This window comes from Bombus pyrosoma, linkage group LG10 (genome assembly GCF_014825855.1).
Source record: "Bombus pyrosoma isolate SC7728 linkage group LG10, ASM1482585v1, whole genome shotgun sequence".
In the NCBI taxonomy this organism is placed as follows: Eukaryota; Metazoa; Arthropoda; class Insecta; order Hymenoptera; family Apidae; genus Bombus; species Bombus pyrosoma.
The window spans coordinates 6,432,976-6,448,793 of record NC_057779.1 but is presented as its reverse complement, the minus strand read 5'-3'; the positions used below and the strand labels follow the sequence as shown (position 1 = coordinate 6,448,793).

The window sequence follows — 15,818 nt, the reverse complement described above, 5'->3', positions numbered from 1 at the left end:
TTTTCCAGAAGACAACAATCTGCACTCCGAATCGCGCGGGTTCGGAAAAAAGTGAACGGACGAGAATGAAAACTTGTTCGTTCGAGGAATCTCTCGTTGAGTCGTAAACTCGGGTTAGAAGGCAACAAAATGGGACAACAAATTTTCAAGGGAAAAATATCGTAAAATCGGGATTGCGAGACAGGCGGAGGGACAGCCGTTCCGAAAATTGCCGATTGCCGCCTTATATTATAAGTTCCAAACAACAACAACAGCCTGCAATTACGTAGCCTACATTCGACTTCTGTTGTTTCGAATAAAAAAAGCTGCGCAAAACGTGTTCGATGCGATGAACCATCCGATCAGCGATGATTCTCTTAGCTTGCATTAGATCCTCTTCTACGATTTTTATAAAATTCGACAGGCGAAACGGACGAGCAGCTAGTCACGTCTTCCAATCAGGATGCGGACTCTGCGGCGGGAAACGTTTCCACGGCAACGTCGATATCGTGGTATCTTCCGTTCAGTTTGATGACCATGATCTTCGCTAAAATTGTTGCCACTACGTAAAAGATAGGGACGATTTATTTGTTGGAGATCATATAAAGCAATGGGATCATCAACGATGGGAAGTCCAGTATAGTTAATTAATCACACGGACCATTAAAATGGGGAAAGTGAGACTCAAAGTGTGTCGTACACGAAAAATGGAAACTGTGCCAAAAAAATGGCATTGTGCTAATCGGCGCTCACGAATCGTGGGTGATAATCATTTTAGGTCAACGAACGTGTTGAAGCGAGATTCTGTTCGTTACTATGTATTTTAATCTCTCATGGAACAATCATTCCAATTGAAGCAACGTTGCGCATCTACAATAGTTGTTTAAACAAGTTTGCTTCACTCTAGATAATAAGTATTCTGCGCAGCATGTTTTATAAGATGTGATAAGATTTTACACTTTGTTAATCGATCGTTTCGACGCATCTTACAAGACATGCTATATATATGTAAAATACACAAAACAACATGTAACATATGTTTATACATAATATTTTAAGTCACATGCAATATTATGTCATCAAACCTTTTACACTGCCTATTTATTCTTTATACGTACATCGTGATTTGTATAAACATTAATGTTGAAGGCACTTATTTTGCGCGTCCATGCAGTACATATAGGTTTAAAAAAGAACTGAGATATGCTGTAACATGACAAATAGCAAATAAAGATAGCAGTCGATTGGTTTTTTCACTGACAGTATTATGAGTATTATAGAGTTTTCATTATTTCCTATAAGAATGTAAATATATACTTCTCAGAATGTAAGGAAACAACGCAAAGAATTCTGAAAACATCTAAAAACCTTAAAATAATGACTTTGTAACTTGCTGTATTAATAAGTGTAGTAAGAAAGCTATGAAAACATCTATAGTACTCATGTTAAATGACTGTATCAAAAAAATATTTATCTTCCGTACAAGTGCCTTAAAATGTTCTGAAAATATTATAGTAAATTGCATCTTTCTTTTATAAGTTTCTATTAATTTGTTGTTACTATTGTTGATTAATTAACAGCAATCCCTATAATTTTCTTTTCTTTCACTTATGCAACAGATTTTCTCTAAACAACTTCCTGTATTTTGTTTTATTATGTAATAGGACTATAATAAATAATGTTGATGATAGTTACATATTAATTCCTGATGATAATGTTATGAATGTGAGATTTAATGCAATATCTTGAAAACAACAATTTTTATTATTTTGAGAAGAATAATCATTTGTATTGTGCTTCAAAACCAAAATGATATGAAAGGCAATTATGTATAATGTGTGTATATGCACTTTATAAAATACATGTATGTTATGTATTGTAAATACCTTTTAACACATAACTATTCTGTGTATATTAGTTAAATGTTTAGCTTAAAATTTAGAAAAAATTAGTTTAAAAGATATTAAATATTGCAATAAAAATATAAACAGTATTTACAAATCATAGTGTACGTGTATCTTTATAGTAATTAATGACATTACCATGTTTCTTTACATTCTAAGAAAGGTTTTCATAATTTTGTTACAAATAAATAATTAAGTACTTAAGAATGACCTAGCATTTAAGGAGAAATAAAGCACAAAACGCCTTGTACAGTTTTTTAATACTTGTTAAATAAATTGCTTTTTCAAAGAAATACGTATAAAAATTTTATATTATGATTGTATTTGAAACATTTAAATGTTTAATATATTTAATACACAAATAAAACGTACATTTGATGCAATATAATGTACAAGGCCTTTGTTCGTATTGGATGTTTTGTCAGGACACCAAAATGATTCATATTGAAACTTGCCACATTGTGCTATGTCCTGACATTGTACAGTATCAATAAAGAAAACATACGTTTGTTTTAACTAACGCTTATTTTAAAAAGTTAATAAAATATCTGATCATTACCAAATTATTTTTATTAGTTAATACTTTACATCAAAGAATAGAAATTTTAATAAAAAAATATATAAAGTAGTCTATATTAAACAAAATTTTATTAAGACCTTTCCTTCCCTTCCACTTTAATTAAGCTTTTATCTAAGGTAGTTTTATATGTTAAAAGTTTTGAATATTTCTTAAGAAGGTTTTTCCAAGATTGTGTGACATCAGATAACTTTAAATTATTCCATATAAAATCTCTTCCGCGATCTGCAATCTTTTTTGACGTTTCGTCATTATCTATTGCAAACTGTATTAATTCTCTGTAAATGCAAATAAAAATATTAATATTATATAAAAAACGTTACTGTTAACAATGAAAAGTAGACAGCAACATACTCTAATACTGTTTGATTAGCATCCTTGGAAACAGGGATATAGTGTATCCAAGGTATCATTGCATTATAATAAAATTCAGTCCACTCATCTCCAACATGAAATACTAAGGACCGACATAAAAATAAATGTTTATGTCTAAATGATGCTGCAACACCTCGATAATTGAATAAGTACTTGTATTTACAATGAGCTTCCAGAGAAGCTTCAGAAGCAGGAGGTGCATATAATGTATCCTACAATGACATACAAAATTATTTTATTCCCATAATTATATAAAGATAGAAGTTAAAAGTTATTACTTCATTAGATTTCCATGCTTGATTTTTTGTATATTGAGCATCTACTAAGTTTGGTTTCTTGCGACTTAATAATATTAAATTATCACGTTCTGAACTTGTTCTGGAACCCCGAAAGAATGCTTTATTTTCTTTCTCCTCCCACAATGTGTTTTTACTAGCTTTATCTAAAGATACACGATGTTCATCCCATCTTCCAAGACCACGGGGATACAAAGAAATTGCAGGTCCACCTTCCCAAAATGCCCATGCTGGATATGTGATATCATAGTATTCTGGAGTCTAGAAATATATTTCACAACACTCAAAATTTCTCATTAATAAAACATAAAAGTTCTAAATAGATTTAAAAAATAAATTTTGTTTACCTTACTAAACGAAAAAATAGGTAATGGACCTCCAAAATGTTTACTTGATTGGGGATAATCTCTTACATTTATAACTAAATCCATATCTGTTAATCCAGGAGCAAGTTTTAAAAGAAAATGTTCTATTCCAGAACATCTTGAAGGAAACATACAATCCTTTTGCCTATACAATTTTCCTTGTATTATTTGATAAACAGTTCCTCTATAAAAAATATAAATTTTATTTTAGAAAATATTTATCATGTAATGTACAATTATCATACCTACCTGGTTTTTGCAATATTTATTAAATCCTTACTTATACCTTTCTTCTTGAAAGGTTTTAAATCATTTATAATAATATCTTTATAACAGCCATTGTTAGTATTATTACAAATTTTGTAATTCTTTTGTGCTTCTTCAATTGCATTATAGTACTTAATATATTGCTTATTTAAATCTATTAAAAGAAGAAATTGGTGAAAAAGGTATTAAACAAAATTCATCAAACATTCTGTACATACCTTTCTTATAAATATTATCCTCTTTTTTTTCAATACAATCTTCCGGATTATCAATAGGACAATATTGCTCTTCACAGTAAACTACCCAAAAAATGGTTATTAAAAAAATATAACTTAATACTAACGTGTTCATTATAAGAAAGCGGCATGACAATTTTTGAATAAAATATAAATAATGATGCTTACAAGCATCTGGTTGAGACTAGTGACATCTATAAGAATCAGAACTTACTATTGCATGACATTCACGTATTAATAAAATATAATTCTTAATCCAAATTTTAAAAGTTTCTTAATATTAGCTTCAATAACATCAATTTTCAATCATAATGGAAATTAAAGGGCAGGAAAATGAAAATAGACGAATACAATATATATTTTTATTAAAATTTTATTAAATAAAAATATATTTATGGTTGTTCACCAGTAGGCATAGATTTTATAATATCAGAATTTCCAGGGTCAGTAATAGAAAGAGTACATACACGGAAGTATTTTCCACATGCAGTACCTAATTCTATATTATTTCCTATATAATGATGCACACCTGTCTTCGCCAACATAGCATAGTACTCTATCTCTGATTTCCTGTTAAACAAACAAAATAAACACTTATAATTTTTAAGTTAAAACAGATATAGGATGCCTCTGCACTTACAAGCAGAGACGTGAGACTACTCCGTAGGACTCCCACTATGAGCATATAAATCAATATTGCTCTGTAATTATTGAAGGAGTACTACATCTCAGTCTCACCTTAGAGGTGCAGCATTATTCGCTATGATGACCAATTTTGCTTTCCCTTGCCGAAGAGACTTCAAGGTCTGCTTGTAACCCAAGACATATTTTCCTGATTTCATAACCAGTGCCAATCTGGAGTTGATACCCTCCTGGGACTTTTTCTGTAAACAGAAAATTTAATTTAAATTTAATTCTATTTAATAGAATCATAACCTCTATAAAACATCAATACTATTAAAAAATTGCTTGCCTATATTAAAGAATTCGTTGGATCAAAATGATATAAAAGCAAACTAATAAATTTACTTTTTGTACATATGCGTTATTATATATTTTAATTATACTAATATTTTTAAATAAAAAATAATTTTAACATGTGCTTCGAAAATTGAATAGTACACGTGTGCTATTGAGAAAATATTTACCTGTTTCTTTTGGGCCACCATATTTACTATTTAATGAAAGCTAATGCTGAAACAAATATTTAAATACATTTAGTAAAATTTTGCTGTATATTTGTTATGTATTAATATAAAATATTAAAATATTTTTGCACTACCTTCCCAGCACGCTTAATGCCACAGAACACGATATACGTGAAAGAGGTTGAGGTTGAAAATTTTACAGCGCACTTGAATCAGATTACCAATTACCACGAAATATAAATTATATAGAGTGGTGTTTCCATTGCATAATATTTTGTTGCTTAATGCTCATTTCCATGTATAATATTAAATCTGGTAATATGTATAATTAATATATGTTTTGCAGTAAAAGATTAGAAAAGTAGATAGGTACATAATATAATTATAGGAAAAATATCAGAAAAATATAATAGAAATGTAGCGAATTAGACTAGATAAATTTTAATCTGCAAAATCATAGAATTATTTATTATTATTATGATTAACAATTGCTAACTCGATTCACTCTTTCTTCGTTTTATTTTATTAAATTAGTTATTTGTGAACATTGTAACAGTCTTACAAATGCACTCTCTATAGTTATGAACTTTCGTATCTTTATTTAAAATGTAATGAATAATCATAAATAGTTTAATTTATTTTATTACTAAATTAATTATATTATTATATTAATAAACTAACTATAATTTTAAAAATCTGAAAGAAAATATATTTCAATAGAAAATATTTTACTTTAAAAGAACAATGTAATCAATACAGAATGCATAACGTAACAAAATGAAAATTGCAATAAGTATTTTCCAGTAAATATGATAACAGAGAAACGCAAATGAAATATTGCAGGTATTATCAAGTATCAAATGTTATCGCGGGTAGCGTTCCTCATATAGCTTGAATCTTCTCTATAAACAAATATACATACGAGTTAATACTATTACATTTTGTATACACTTATAATAGAGGGGCAAATCTCGCGGTTTTTTCTTTTATAAATTTTGCACTCATATGCAATTTTTTAATAATAATTTTATCTGTTTATCATAAGCTATTTTTAATCATATATACATCTTATTAGACTATTTCTAATGAATCTTTCTATGTGTCTATTATAAAAGTAATCGTTTATATCTTTATTTTTCCATTTTAAACATATAAAATTCGCGGAAGATTCGCACTGGATATGCGAGATTAGCGTCTCGGTTTCCCTGACGACCAGGGCAAAGTGGGAAAAGCTCGTTCTGCTCGCGATTAAAGTGTGGGCACCACTTATCAAAAGAAGTGGTAATGTATTTACGTGTCACCTTTTTTATCAGGCTTAGTTTGTACAGATGGTGTCAAATAATTGACGTCTTGACGTTGTCCGCGCTCTATTGTTTCTATGTAATGCTACGTGGAGTTATAAACATATGTTTTCGTCTAAAATACAATATTATTATATATTTTAACAGACAATATATGTAATAATATTGTTAAAGAAACATAAATTGGAAAAAGAAAAAGAATTTTTACTTAAGAATATTTTTTATTAATGTACTATGTGAACAAATGTAATATAATGTGAAGGATGTATGAAAGTGTTTTTGTAAAAGCTATAGACAATGAATTTCTGTTTTATGTTTCAGAAATATCTTTGGAATGGAGCTTAAATGTAAAGTACAAACTTACGACTGGGGAAGATATGGTATTGACAGTATTGTTGCAACCTTAATAAAATCTTCTAATTCAGATTTTGTATTGGATGAAAAGAGACCATATGCTGAACTGTGGATAGGTACTCATCCCAATGGCCCTTCATATATGAAAGATTTAAATATATCTTTGGAAGAATACATAAAACAGAATACTAATGTGTTAGGAAATGATGCTCAAAAAGTATTTGGTTATCACTTGCCATTTCTTTTTAAAGTGTTATCTGTGAATAAAGCATTATCTATCCAAGCACATCCAGATAAGGTATATATAATAACATATACATGTACATATATAAGTATTATTATACTAGTATATACTATATAAGTACATATACAATTACTCAATGTTAAATATCATATTTCAATACAGGAAAAAGCAAGGAAACTGAATCAACAACATCCCACTATTTACAAAGATGCAAATCATAAACCAGAACTTGCAATAGCATTAACGCCTTTTGAGGCTCTTTGTGGTTTCCGTCCAATTAGAGAGATACAAGAGTTTTTAAAAATTTTACCCGAATTACGTGCTGTAATAGGAGAAGATAAAGTACTTAAATTTATGACAACAGGTGAAGCAGACAATACAGAATCTTTGAAAACATGTTTTCATAGTCTCATGACTTGTGATCCTGGATTAATTGCATTGCAACTTAGAAAATTACTTGACAGACTATCCAATTTGGGTAATTTTTGTTATTTAAAATATTTATAATTACTTCTTCATAAATAAAAATGGTGATTTCCTTTAGATGAATCATTAAGACAAACTTTACATGCTAGTTTACTGGAAAGACTGTATTCAGATTATCCAGGAGATGTAGGATGTTTTGGCATTTATTTTTTTAATTTTATAACTATGCAGCCTGGTGAGGCTATATATCTTGGACCAAATGAACCACATGCATATCTTTCTGGTGGTCAGCATTCTACGTTATGTTTTATATTATGTTATCTTTAAAATTTAAGATGATTTGCATAAACATAATTTAAAACCATATTTATAGATTGTGTGGAATGTATGGCATGCTCTGATAATGTGGTGCGTGCAGGATTGACTCCTAAACTAAAAGATGTGCCAACATTAGTTGAAATGTTAAGGTACATTTGTGAACCAATTTCTGCAAAAAGATTTCAACCTTCTCGGGAGGACGAATGTACCGAAGTATTTCGTCCACCTGTAGTAGATTTTGCTGTTGCTAAAATAACAGTAAGTCCCTCTATACAAGATTATCCATCAATTATTAAATGTATAAAAAGTATTATTTTTTTAGATTCCTCCTGGAAGAGCTTCGTATAATATAATTCCGAGAAGTACAGCGAGCGTTTTAATAATCATAAATGGAAAGGGTGAAATTTCACCGTCGAAAATTCTTTATCGGGGTTCAGTTGTATTTATTCCAGCGGATGAAAAAGTTGGAATTAAAGTATTATGTGGATGTCATCCAATGTTGATGTTTCAAGCCTTTGTTAATGTTTAAAGAATTATCAGATGCTTAGAAAGAAATGTGATGAAAGAAAACGGTAAATTTGCACGCACAAAGTATTAATGCACTTTTGGATGCTTCTTAGTTGAAAACTAAAACTGTTGATCTTCAAATTTTATCAGTAGTTATGGACAGTCGAAAGATTTAAAAAATTATTGAACATTGTTCTCAATATCATTCTTCTTAATAGAAATATGTTTTTCAGAGTAAAGCATTCCATAGTTTATATTAAATGCTAGAAAATAGAGTTAATGTCTGAATATGATGCTTTCATTACTATACTACAAGTGCATAAAACTAGGGACATCTTTATTGAAAGCATTTATTATTTATAATTCCTGCCATGATATGTATTATAATGCATTTTAACTATTAAGTGATATTTTTCGTATTAAGTACTATTTTTATGGATAAAGAAAATTATTACCTCACTTTTTTCGAATTGAAGGAAGGTATACCAATTTATACAGTAACTAGTAAATATTATTTTTTTTATTTTAAAGCACATATTTTATAATTGCATTATTTACAACAATATAGTAAATATAACTTTACTATTCATTCCGATAACAGAAGGCCATGTGCAATCAACTCTAGTCAGTTTATGTCAACTAGATACATAAGTTCGTTTTGCTTGTGTTCTACGTAAAATACACACATTTAAACAACTAAACCAACAGTGAAATCAGCATTTGATAATTATCATTCTATAATGCTTTATTTATGGAAAAAAATATTTGTTCGTACTTATCATAAATGAAGTGATAATAATTAACTATATTATTTTTTAAGTATTTTAATGTTCGTATACAATATGTTGTCTTTTATGTACAATTTTAGAAATATTTATAAATCTTGTAACAATTACCTATTTAAATAATGCAATAATATTTTTCTTGTATAAAGTATAAATATATGCTCTATAAATTTACAATTTTCCCCTGTTGTAATAAAAAGATTGTAATATTTATTAAAACATGGTTGATTCAATTTTCGACCATTTACATTAAAAAAATAAACGAACAATTAATTTGATATATAGTCTTAAATATGTATATCCCCTATATTGATACAATGGAATAAAGTCAGTGTAAATATACATCTAAAAAAATTTGTTCAAACATTGTTAATTTCACACAGCCTCAGATGTCAAGTAGTGTAAAATACTTTATTTTAAATTTTATTCTAATACTTTAAATACCTTTAACTTCAATCGTCATCTGATTCATCAGCTTTCTTCTGACTGCCTTCGGATTTCTCTTCCTCTTTATAATGCCGGTATTCTGGTTTTAATTCCCACATATTTCTGTGAGGGTTTTTTAGATTATAATTACAAACTTCATTCAATATTTCCTTTAAATACACCTAATAAAATAAAATAAATGAATAAATAATTAATATTGATATTGTTACCCATAAATATATATTAATATATTCATGTAATATTATTAAAAAAATATTTACAATTGGTTGCCTTGTAATCTTTACAAGATCTCTTATATTATAATATTGATGTTTTTCAAATGCAGCAAACAACATGTCCAATACTGCATCTTTATCATCTCTCATCTTTTTACCTTCTGCCTTCTTCTTCTCTGCATATTCAATCTATAAAATGATTGATAACAAAAATTGTTTACATGATACATATACAAATACACTTTAAATGCTTCATTAAAGTACTTACGTTGTGCTTGTGATCAGAAACAGGTTTGAAATTCTGAACTACCCTATCTAATTGCTGAACTTGTCTTTGTGGTACAGAAGCTCTTTTAATACTTTGTAATTTTAATTTCATGTAACAATTATCAGCTAAAAATAATACACATAAATGCGTAAATTATACAGAACTCAAAGTATTTGAAATATTTTAAGATATTTTTACCATATGGACGACATTCTAATTTTTGTACAATCCTTCCTTCCATATAGAGTTTTTCAGTTTCAGGAACTATAGAATCTGAACTACTTGAAGCTGTCAAAAATATGAATTTATCAATCACATTGATATACATATCTCAAATAATTCTTTGCAATAACTTACGTGTAACATGAGAGAATACACCTAACATTTGTTTCGTTACTGTTGTAACATCTAATCTATGCTGTTTTGGAATTTCTTCTTCTCCAGGTTCTTTTAAAGCTAACACTGCTTCTGACAATCTAAGTGATACTTCTGCTTTTTGACCAGGATTTCTAATAAGATATACAAGATTTAACATATTTGTGAAAGTGAGATTTTGAAATGCTATTGCTGGAAACATACTTAATTATCTTTAATTTGCCAACTTCTATATTGCCAGGTGCTTTCTCCCATTTATTTGCTATGTATTTAGGTACTTTGACAAGCCACACGCCTCTTCCAGCATTACTTAAATCTAATTCTTTTTCTGTATGTGACACATTTGTAGACATGATTTCTTTTTTGATGGGATTGTTATATCAAGAATTAAATACTGTATTGTGAAATAAATAAAATTGTATTTACACAATATGTTTATATTTCGTGAATTTTACAAAAGTATTATATTTATAAAATGTACAGTAACAGGTTTCAATTTCTCTGATTCCTCAATAAACTAAAAAACTAAATGATTATTTGATTTTGATTGTACTCCTCTTGTTTTCGTCCTTACACGATTAGATTGTTACAAGATACAAGTGCATATAATGTAAACTGACCATGAACAGGCAAAAATTATACGGCAGCTCCGTCTATCGGCTCATCAGTGGTATTAACAGGTAATAAACCTTTTTAACCGCTAAATGGTGTCACCATGTCAAAAATCGTAGGAATTCGAAGTAGATGCGAAAGAGGACGTGCAGAACAGAAAGTGAAAATATTTATTTCGTCCAGGACCTGCTAAAGGACTGATCAGTAAGGTATCAGTGCACACGCACGTTTCTCTCACCAAATGCAGGAGAAAGAAATGTGCGTATAGTTCGGGAGTAATTTGTGGAGCGTATTTTTGGCTGAATTTCTTCTATGTTCATTTTACCATCTCCCTTTTCATTTCTGCCGTGAATCGTGGTCATGGATGGTCGTGATATCTTCACCACGGGTCACGTATATCATATAAAACGAGTTTGCCCATTCTCGAAAACTTTTGTATAGGCTATCCTATACCTTTTTTGTAATTTTATAGGAAAATTTAGTTCCATTGATTCCAATTAAAACCATTACTGTACTAAATTGATAACGTTGCATGCGATACGAAAATGATATGGGGGATTAGGTAACCCCCAAAACATGAGACGCGAAAAAGCAATGAATGTCATATCTATTCTATACCTCGTCGGTGGTGATATGTACCTATCTATGCACATGTGTTGACACACATATGTATGATGCATCTGTCCAATTTACACAGAGTATCCGTTCCACGTAGGATTTGTGTTACACGAATAAAAATCGCGTAAATAAAGTCAGTACAAAAGAAAAGATATTGAAAATAAAAGCTAGTACATATAAACTTTAGAAACATATATTTATTTCAAATAGTTAAAAAAAAAAAAAATGACGTTTTAGGAAACAAAAGTAAATTTTATTCAATGTCACTATCACTACTGTAATTCAACCTTTTCTTTTTAATTGGCACAAACATATCACCTTCATCACTAGAAATATTTGGAAGATCAACATCATTCTCATTGTTATTGTTAATTTTTTTGGATGACTTGTTCTCAATCTTTTCTTTTACTAAGTTTTCATAAATTTGTTGATATTCACTACAACATTTCATTAAATCTTGTCGAAATTTTGAGGCACGTTGAATGTTTGGATCATTGTATATAATAGCACTTTCCAATTTTTTGGCTAATTCAAGAGCTTTACAAAGATTTTCTGCAGTGAGTGAATCTGTTTCTTTGTAGTCACTGTTGCATTTATCATTAGGTTGTGTTTCAGATATGATATGTATAAAGTCAAAATCGGTTAATTCATGATCTACTAGTAACACATTACATTTCTGTAATGAATGTCTTCTTTTAAAGTTTCGAAACCATCCTTTACTTGCAGAAAAAGTGTCCATTTTATCAATTGATGTAGCTAGTTCTTTTATCCTGTTGAAAATATGCACAGCTTTTTCTCTTATCATTAAATTATTCATGGGTATCTTTTTTTGCATGTTGTCAACCATCCAAATCATCAGTGCTTTCTCCATATTTTCTATTACGGGATTTCTTGTATACGATGAATATTGTGAACTTGTCAAGGTTCCACAGGCTACGCTACTCCTAATATTTTTCTTCCTTTTCTTGATTGTTCGGACAGTGGATTCATTTATCCCATATGCCTTAGCAATTGCTGTGGGTTTTTCTCCTTCTTCAAGTCGATTCAAAATTTTCATTTTCACGTCCAAAGTCATAGATCTTCTCTTTCTTTGTGTTATTGAATGTTCGTTAAACATTCCTAGATTAAAATTACAATATAAATTCTAAATTCTAATAGTATAATAAACATGTTGCTCACTTACTGTGTACTGAATAATGTATCGTTGTTAAAGTCAACTGATTCTAATGTCTGAATGTTTAAATACAATATTACTTTATCAATGTTTTCTTATGTAAGTAAACATATGATGACTGTTATAACCCAATGTACTTTTATTCTTATCTCATACAGTATTAACGCGTTTCAACATCACCGAATAAGTTACTGTATACATTTGTTACTTTTAAATCTTCTAGGAAAATATATTTTCTGGCCGCGTAAATTAAGATCGTACATAAAATCTACCGACGAGATGTAAAACCGAAAGCTCGTCCAAAGCCGAAAGGCACGGACTAAGTAATAATAAATAAATATAATAATAAAATCTATGGCATAAAAGAGACTTGCATAAAAAAGTGCTGCGTAAATTAAGATCATACATCAAATCTACTGCATAAGAGACTCGCGTAAAAAAAGTGCCGCGTAAATTGAGGAACAGGTGTATGTCAGTATGCCATCATGCACAGTGTCACACATGTGCGAAATGCTTCCTACATCTGTCGCCATATTGATCTTTTTTGGCTTCACTTGGCAAACGCTTTCCTCTAGCGAATATCCAAGCTTATTTATATGATCGCGGGTTTAACAGTGACGATATCATTGTATCTAATAAAATTTAACAATGTTATAAATATTCGTTTGCTATATAATTATATGTAACTATACAACAACTGTACTGTATGTAACTATACAAGTGAATTTTCTTTAATAATTTAATACCGAACGATTACATCTATCATTTACAGTAATGCAATTTGTATTTTCGCTCTCATCTAGATAAAATTTTTTTAACAATAAAATTTGTAAATTGGACATAGGTACATGAAATACCAACCTTAAAGTACGAAACATATAGTGTGATGTGTGTTTGCATTTTGTTGTAATGGTTGTCAAATTTCTTGTATATGCTAAATTAAGAAATAAAAGATATTATCAAGAAATAACACCTCAAAAGGTTAACAAAGCTACTTTAAAATTACAGTCGAGAACGTTAAATATTGTTGTTATTACTATTTAATAAAATTTAAGTTAGAAAGGCATACAGAGGAGATTAACAATACAGCATGACATTACCTGGGATTGGAGTCTTTGGTACAGGAAGTATTGTTAGAGTAATTATTCCCTTTCTAAGAGAGAAAGGCTTTAGAATTGAAGCTATATGGGGACGTACACTGGCAGAAGTGTCAGAAGTTGCAACAGATCTTGAAATACCATTTCATACTAGTCGAATTGACGATGTACTCCTCAGGAAGGATGTTGATTTGATTTTTATTATGTGCTCTCCTAGCTTACATGCACAAATTGCGGTAAAAGCATTAGGGATAGGAAAACATGTTGTGTGTGATAAACCTGCAGGTTTAAGTCAAAGCGAATCATTAAAAATGGTGCGAGCTGCACAATATTATCCTTCTTTAATAAGTATTGTTAATCATAGTTTAAGATTTTTACCAGCATTTGTTCACATGAAGAAAGCTTTAGAAGAAGGATATTTAAATGGTCCTGTAAATGTAATAGAAGTTAGAGTACATATGGGCAGTTTATTACACAATGGTTAGAATACTATATTTTGTATATCAAATTATTAAAATATTTGTCAAATACAGTTTTCTTTCTTATTATAGGATATGATTGGTTGTGTGATGATACAATGGGAGGAGGAATTTTAGCCTTAGTTGGAAGTCATGTAATCGATCTAATTTTTCATTTAATTGGTCAACGTGCTTCAAGAGTACATGCTGTAGTCCGGACTTTCACGCAAACTACAAAACATATAAATGGAATTAGACACGTTACATCACCAGATTTTTGCAGTTTCCAAATGGAATTAAGTGGTGGCACATTGGTAACAGCAACATTGAGTAATCATTTACAAGGACAGCTTTCTCAAGAAGTATTAATATGTGGAGGTGGTAATCATCTTCTTGCACGTGGTGGGGATTTGCATGGTTGTCGTAACGGACAAGAAGAAATATTATATCATGATACAGATGATTTACAAGATATATCATTTCCCATTGCTGACTCTATTCCAAGACCATACATCAAAGGATTAAGAAAAATGATCACTGCACTAAGAGAAGCTTTCCAATCTGTTGAAGATAAAAAGGGTTGGATAAAAGAGCCAGTATTTTCTGCATCATCTTTTGAAGATGGTTTATATGTACAAGCAGTTATTGATGCATTAAGACAGAGTAATAAACGAAGAGAATGGGTAAAAGTCAATATTTTGACAGAAGAACCAGACCCAAATCCTCTATTAAGTGCAGCTGTTAGAGCTACAGCTATATCAATATAAAATGGACATTATCTAAAAATTCTAAAATTAAGTGAAGACTTTTGACACTCAAAAAATCATAAGTTTACTCATGAGTTAACTTATAACTTTATAAATGTATAGTATTACTATTTAAAAGGCAGCTCCAAAAATAATGTAAATCAAATTATTGGACTATAAATTTTAATTGAACATCTTATTTAGTACAAAAATTCAAAATATATTTCATAGTGTAAATATGTGCATGACTATGTACAATATATTTTGAAAATGTTATAGTATTGTTTGTACTTCAGTAGAGATATCTAACTTATGAATAATATTTATTAAGAACTATGTGTAAATCATAACAATATTTATTTATATATTAACGAAAATATTTATATTTGCATAATTAAGCAATATAGAGAAATAAATTTTATTGTAAATAACAGTTTCTCATTTTTAGTAATTTATTGTATTTTTTCATTGCTTATTTTATATTTTATACAATGTGATACATTATAAATGATTAAATTATAAATATATGTAATTTGTAATACAATTATGATTTTTACAAATTTCAATCATTACCCTCTATACATTTATAATATTTATAATATACATATAATTTATATGCAAATTATATGTATGTATATGCAAGATAAAAGCGCAGATCGCTCAAAATCGTCGGTCACATAATTATGTATTAACAAATGCAATTTTTAAATAATTTTGAATTAGCTC

At 29.2% G+C, this 15,818-nt stretch overlaps 7 protein-coding genes across 15 annotated transcripts in view; 3 read left to right on the top strand and 4 right to left on the bottom strand.

Annotated features, from left to right (window-relative positions):
* LOC122571303 (matrix metalloproteinase-14) overlaps positions 1 to 2,399 on the top strand; it is a 40,324-nt gene extending 37,925 nt beyond the window's left edge. For 2 of the 4 annotated variants that reach the window (XM_043734881.1, XM_043734879.1), the window contains exon 10: positions 404 to 2,399. In XM_043734881.1, the coding sequence (XP_043590816.1) occupies positions 404 to 549 (146 nt within the window). In that variant the 3' untranslated portion in view covers positions 550 to 2,399. Of the gene's footprint in view, positions 1 to 8 lie in introns of all 4 variants that reach the window. The other 2 variants (XM_043734883.1, XM_043734880.1) reach the window with 1 other exon arrangement.
* LOC122571304 (O-glucosyltransferase rumi homolog) lies at positions 2,211 to 4,152 on the bottom strand. The gene is made up of 6 exons (XM_043734884.1): positions 3,982 to 4,152; positions 3,746 to 3,917; positions 3,479 to 3,680; positions 3,114 to 3,392; positions 2,815 to 3,047; positions 2,211 to 2,738 (listed from the first exon to the last, which is right to left on the bottom strand). The coding sequence occupies exons 1-6, from the start codon at positions 4,112 to 4,114 to the stop codon at positions 2,534 to 2,536; spliced, it is 1,224 nt and encodes a 407-aa protein (XP_043590819.1). The 5' UTR covers positions 4,115 to 4,152; the 3' UTR covers positions 2,211 to 2,533.
* A 195-nt stretch (positions 4,153 to 4,347) lies between these two features.
* On the bottom strand, positions 4,348 to 5,394 carry LOC122571484 (60S ribosomal protein L30). Its single transcript, XM_043735289.1, has 4 exons — positions 5,282 to 5,394; positions 5,148 to 5,193; positions 4,738 to 4,883; positions 4,348 to 4,569 (listed from the first exon to the last, which is right to left on the bottom strand). Exons 2-4 carry the CDS (start codon positions 5,166 to 5,168, stop codon positions 4,392 to 4,394), a joined length of 345 nt encoding a protein of 114 aa, XP_043591224.1. The 5' UTR covers positions 5,169 to 5,193; positions 5,282 to 5,394; the 3' UTR covers positions 4,348 to 4,391.
* A 646-nt stretch (positions 5,395 to 6,040) lies between these two features.
* LOC122571480 (mannose-6-phosphate isomerase) lies at positions 6,041 to 8,671 on the top strand. 6 transcript variants are annotated; one of them, XM_043735281.1, is made up of 6 exons: positions 6,041 to 6,428; positions 6,770 to 7,100; positions 7,209 to 7,524; positions 7,591 to 7,758; positions 7,846 to 8,048; positions 8,113 to 8,655. In XM_043735281.1, exons 2-6 carry the CDS (start codon positions 6,783 to 6,785, stop codon positions 8,317 to 8,319), a joined length of 1,212 nt encoding a protein of 403 aa, XP_043591216.1. In that variant the 5' UTR covers positions 6,041 to 6,428; positions 6,770 to 6,782; the 3' UTR covers positions 8,320 to 8,655. The 6 variants fall into 6 exon arrangements, with proteins under 6 accessions (XP_043591216.1, XP_043591217.1, XP_043591220.1 ...); XM_043735282.1 differs by having other exon boundaries at positions 6,422 to 6,527; XM_043735284.1 differs by lacking the exon at positions 6,041 to 6,428 and having other exon boundaries at positions 6,446 to 7,100; positions 8,113 to 8,362; positions 8,531 to 8,671.
* A 128-nt stretch (positions 8,672 to 8,799) lies between these two features.
* Positions 8,800 to 10,741, bottom strand: LOC122571483 (general transcription factor IIF subunit 2). The gene is made up of 6 exons (XM_043735288.1): positions 10,592 to 10,741; positions 10,370 to 10,521; positions 10,211 to 10,300; positions 10,013 to 10,137; positions 9,790 to 9,933; positions 8,800 to 9,690 (listed from the first exon to the last, which is right to left on the bottom strand). Exons 1-6 carry the CDS (start codon positions 10,738 to 10,740, stop codon positions 9,535 to 9,537), a joined length of 816 nt encoding a protein of 271 aa, XP_043591223.1. The 5' UTR covers position 10,741; the 3' UTR covers positions 8,800 to 9,534.
* Positions 10,742 to 10,808: 67 nt separating this feature from the next.
* On the bottom strand, positions 10,809 to 12,942 carry LOC122571482 (jerky protein homolog-like). The gene is made up of 2 exons (XM_043735287.1): positions 12,801 to 12,942; positions 10,809 to 12,736 (listed from the first exon to the last, which is right to left on the bottom strand). The coding sequence occupies exon 2, from the start codon at positions 12,732 to 12,734 to the stop codon at positions 11,871 to 11,873; it is 864 nt and encodes a 287-aa protein (XP_043591222.1). The 5' UTR covers positions 12,735 to 12,736; positions 12,801 to 12,942; the 3' UTR covers positions 10,809 to 11,870.
* Positions 12,943 to 13,877: 935 nt separating this feature from the next.
* Positions 13,878 to 15,489, top strand: LOC122571481 (glucose-fructose oxidoreductase domain-containing protein 1). The gene is made up of 2 exons (XM_043735286.1): positions 13,878 to 14,368; positions 14,440 to 15,489. Exons 1-2 carry the CDS (start codon positions 13,882 to 13,884, stop codon positions 15,111 to 15,113), a joined length of 1,161 nt encoding a protein of 386 aa, XP_043591221.1. The 5' UTR covers positions 13,878 to 13,881; the 3' UTR covers positions 15,114 to 15,489.
* Positions 15,490 to 15,818: the final 329 nt, after the last annotated feature.

What these genes read in the sequence shown, in the direction of transcription:
- LOC122571480 (XM_043735284.1), top strand. Translation starts at nt 6,783, where the DNA reads ATGGAGCTTAAATGTAAAGTACAAACTTACGACTGGGGAAGATATGGT. An exon ending in TGACAGACTATCCAATTTGG is followed by an intron (nt 7,525 to 7,590) that starts GTAATTTTTGTT and finishes GATTTCCTTTAG; the next exon opens with ATGAATCATTAAGACAAACT. An exon ending in TTGCTGTTGCTAAAATAACA is followed by an intron (nt 8,049 to 8,112) that starts GTAAGTCCCTCT and finishes TTATTTTTTTAG; the next exon opens with ATTCCTCCTGGAAGAGCTTC.
- LOC122571482 (XM_043735287.1), bottom strand. Translation starts at nt 12,734, where the DNA reads ATGTTTAACGAACATTCAATAACACAAAGAAAGAGAAGATCTATGACT.
- LOC122571483 (XM_043735288.1), bottom strand. Translation starts at nt 10,740, where the DNA reads ATGTCTACAAATGTGTCACATACAGAAAAAGAATTAGATTTAAGTAAT. An exon ending in GGCAAATTAAAGATAATTAA is followed by an intron (nt 10,522 to 10,591) that starts GTATGTTTCCAG and finishes ATATCTTATTAG; the next exon opens with AAATCCTGGTCAAAAAGCAG. An exon ending in TGTATTCTCTCATGTTACAC is followed by an intron (nt 10,301 to 10,369) that starts GTAAGTTATTGC and finishes TATTTTTGACAG; the next exon opens with CTTCAAGTAGTTCAGATTCT.
- LOC122571484 (XM_043735289.1), bottom strand. Translation starts at nt 5,168, where the DNA reads ATGGTGGCCCAAAAGAAACAG. An exon ending in TGGTGGCCCAAAAGAAACAG is followed by an intron (nt 4,884 to 5,147) that starts GTAAATATTTTC and finishes TTCTGTTTACAG; the next exon opens with AAAAAGTCCCAGGAGGGTAT. An exon ending in AATAATGCTGCACCTCTAAG is followed by an intron (nt 4,570 to 4,737) that starts GTGAGACTGAGA and finishes TTTGTTTAACAG; the next exon opens with GAAATCAGAGATAGAGTACT.
- LOC122571304 (XM_043734884.1), bottom strand. Translation starts at nt 4,114, where the DNA reads ATGAACACGTTAGTATTAAGTTATATTTTTTTAATAACCATTTTTTGG. An exon ending in GGATAATATTTATAAGAAAG is followed by an intron (nt 3,918 to 3,981) that starts GTATGTACAGAA and finishes TTCTTTTAATAG; the next exon opens with ATTTAAATAAGCAATATATT. An exon ending in GCTAATCAAACAGTATTAGA is followed by an intron (nt 2,739 to 2,814) that starts GTATGTTGCTGT and finishes TTGCATTTACAG; the next exon opens with AGAATTAATACAGTTTGCAA.
- LOC122571481 (XM_043735286.1), top strand. Translation starts at nt 13,882, where the DNA reads ATGACATTACCTGGGATTGGAGTCTTTGGTACAGGAAGTATTGTTAGA. An exon ending in GGGCAGTTTATTACACAATG is followed by an intron (nt 14,369 to 14,439) that starts GTTAGAATACTA and finishes TTCTTATTATAG; the next exon opens with GATATGATTGGTTGTGTGAT.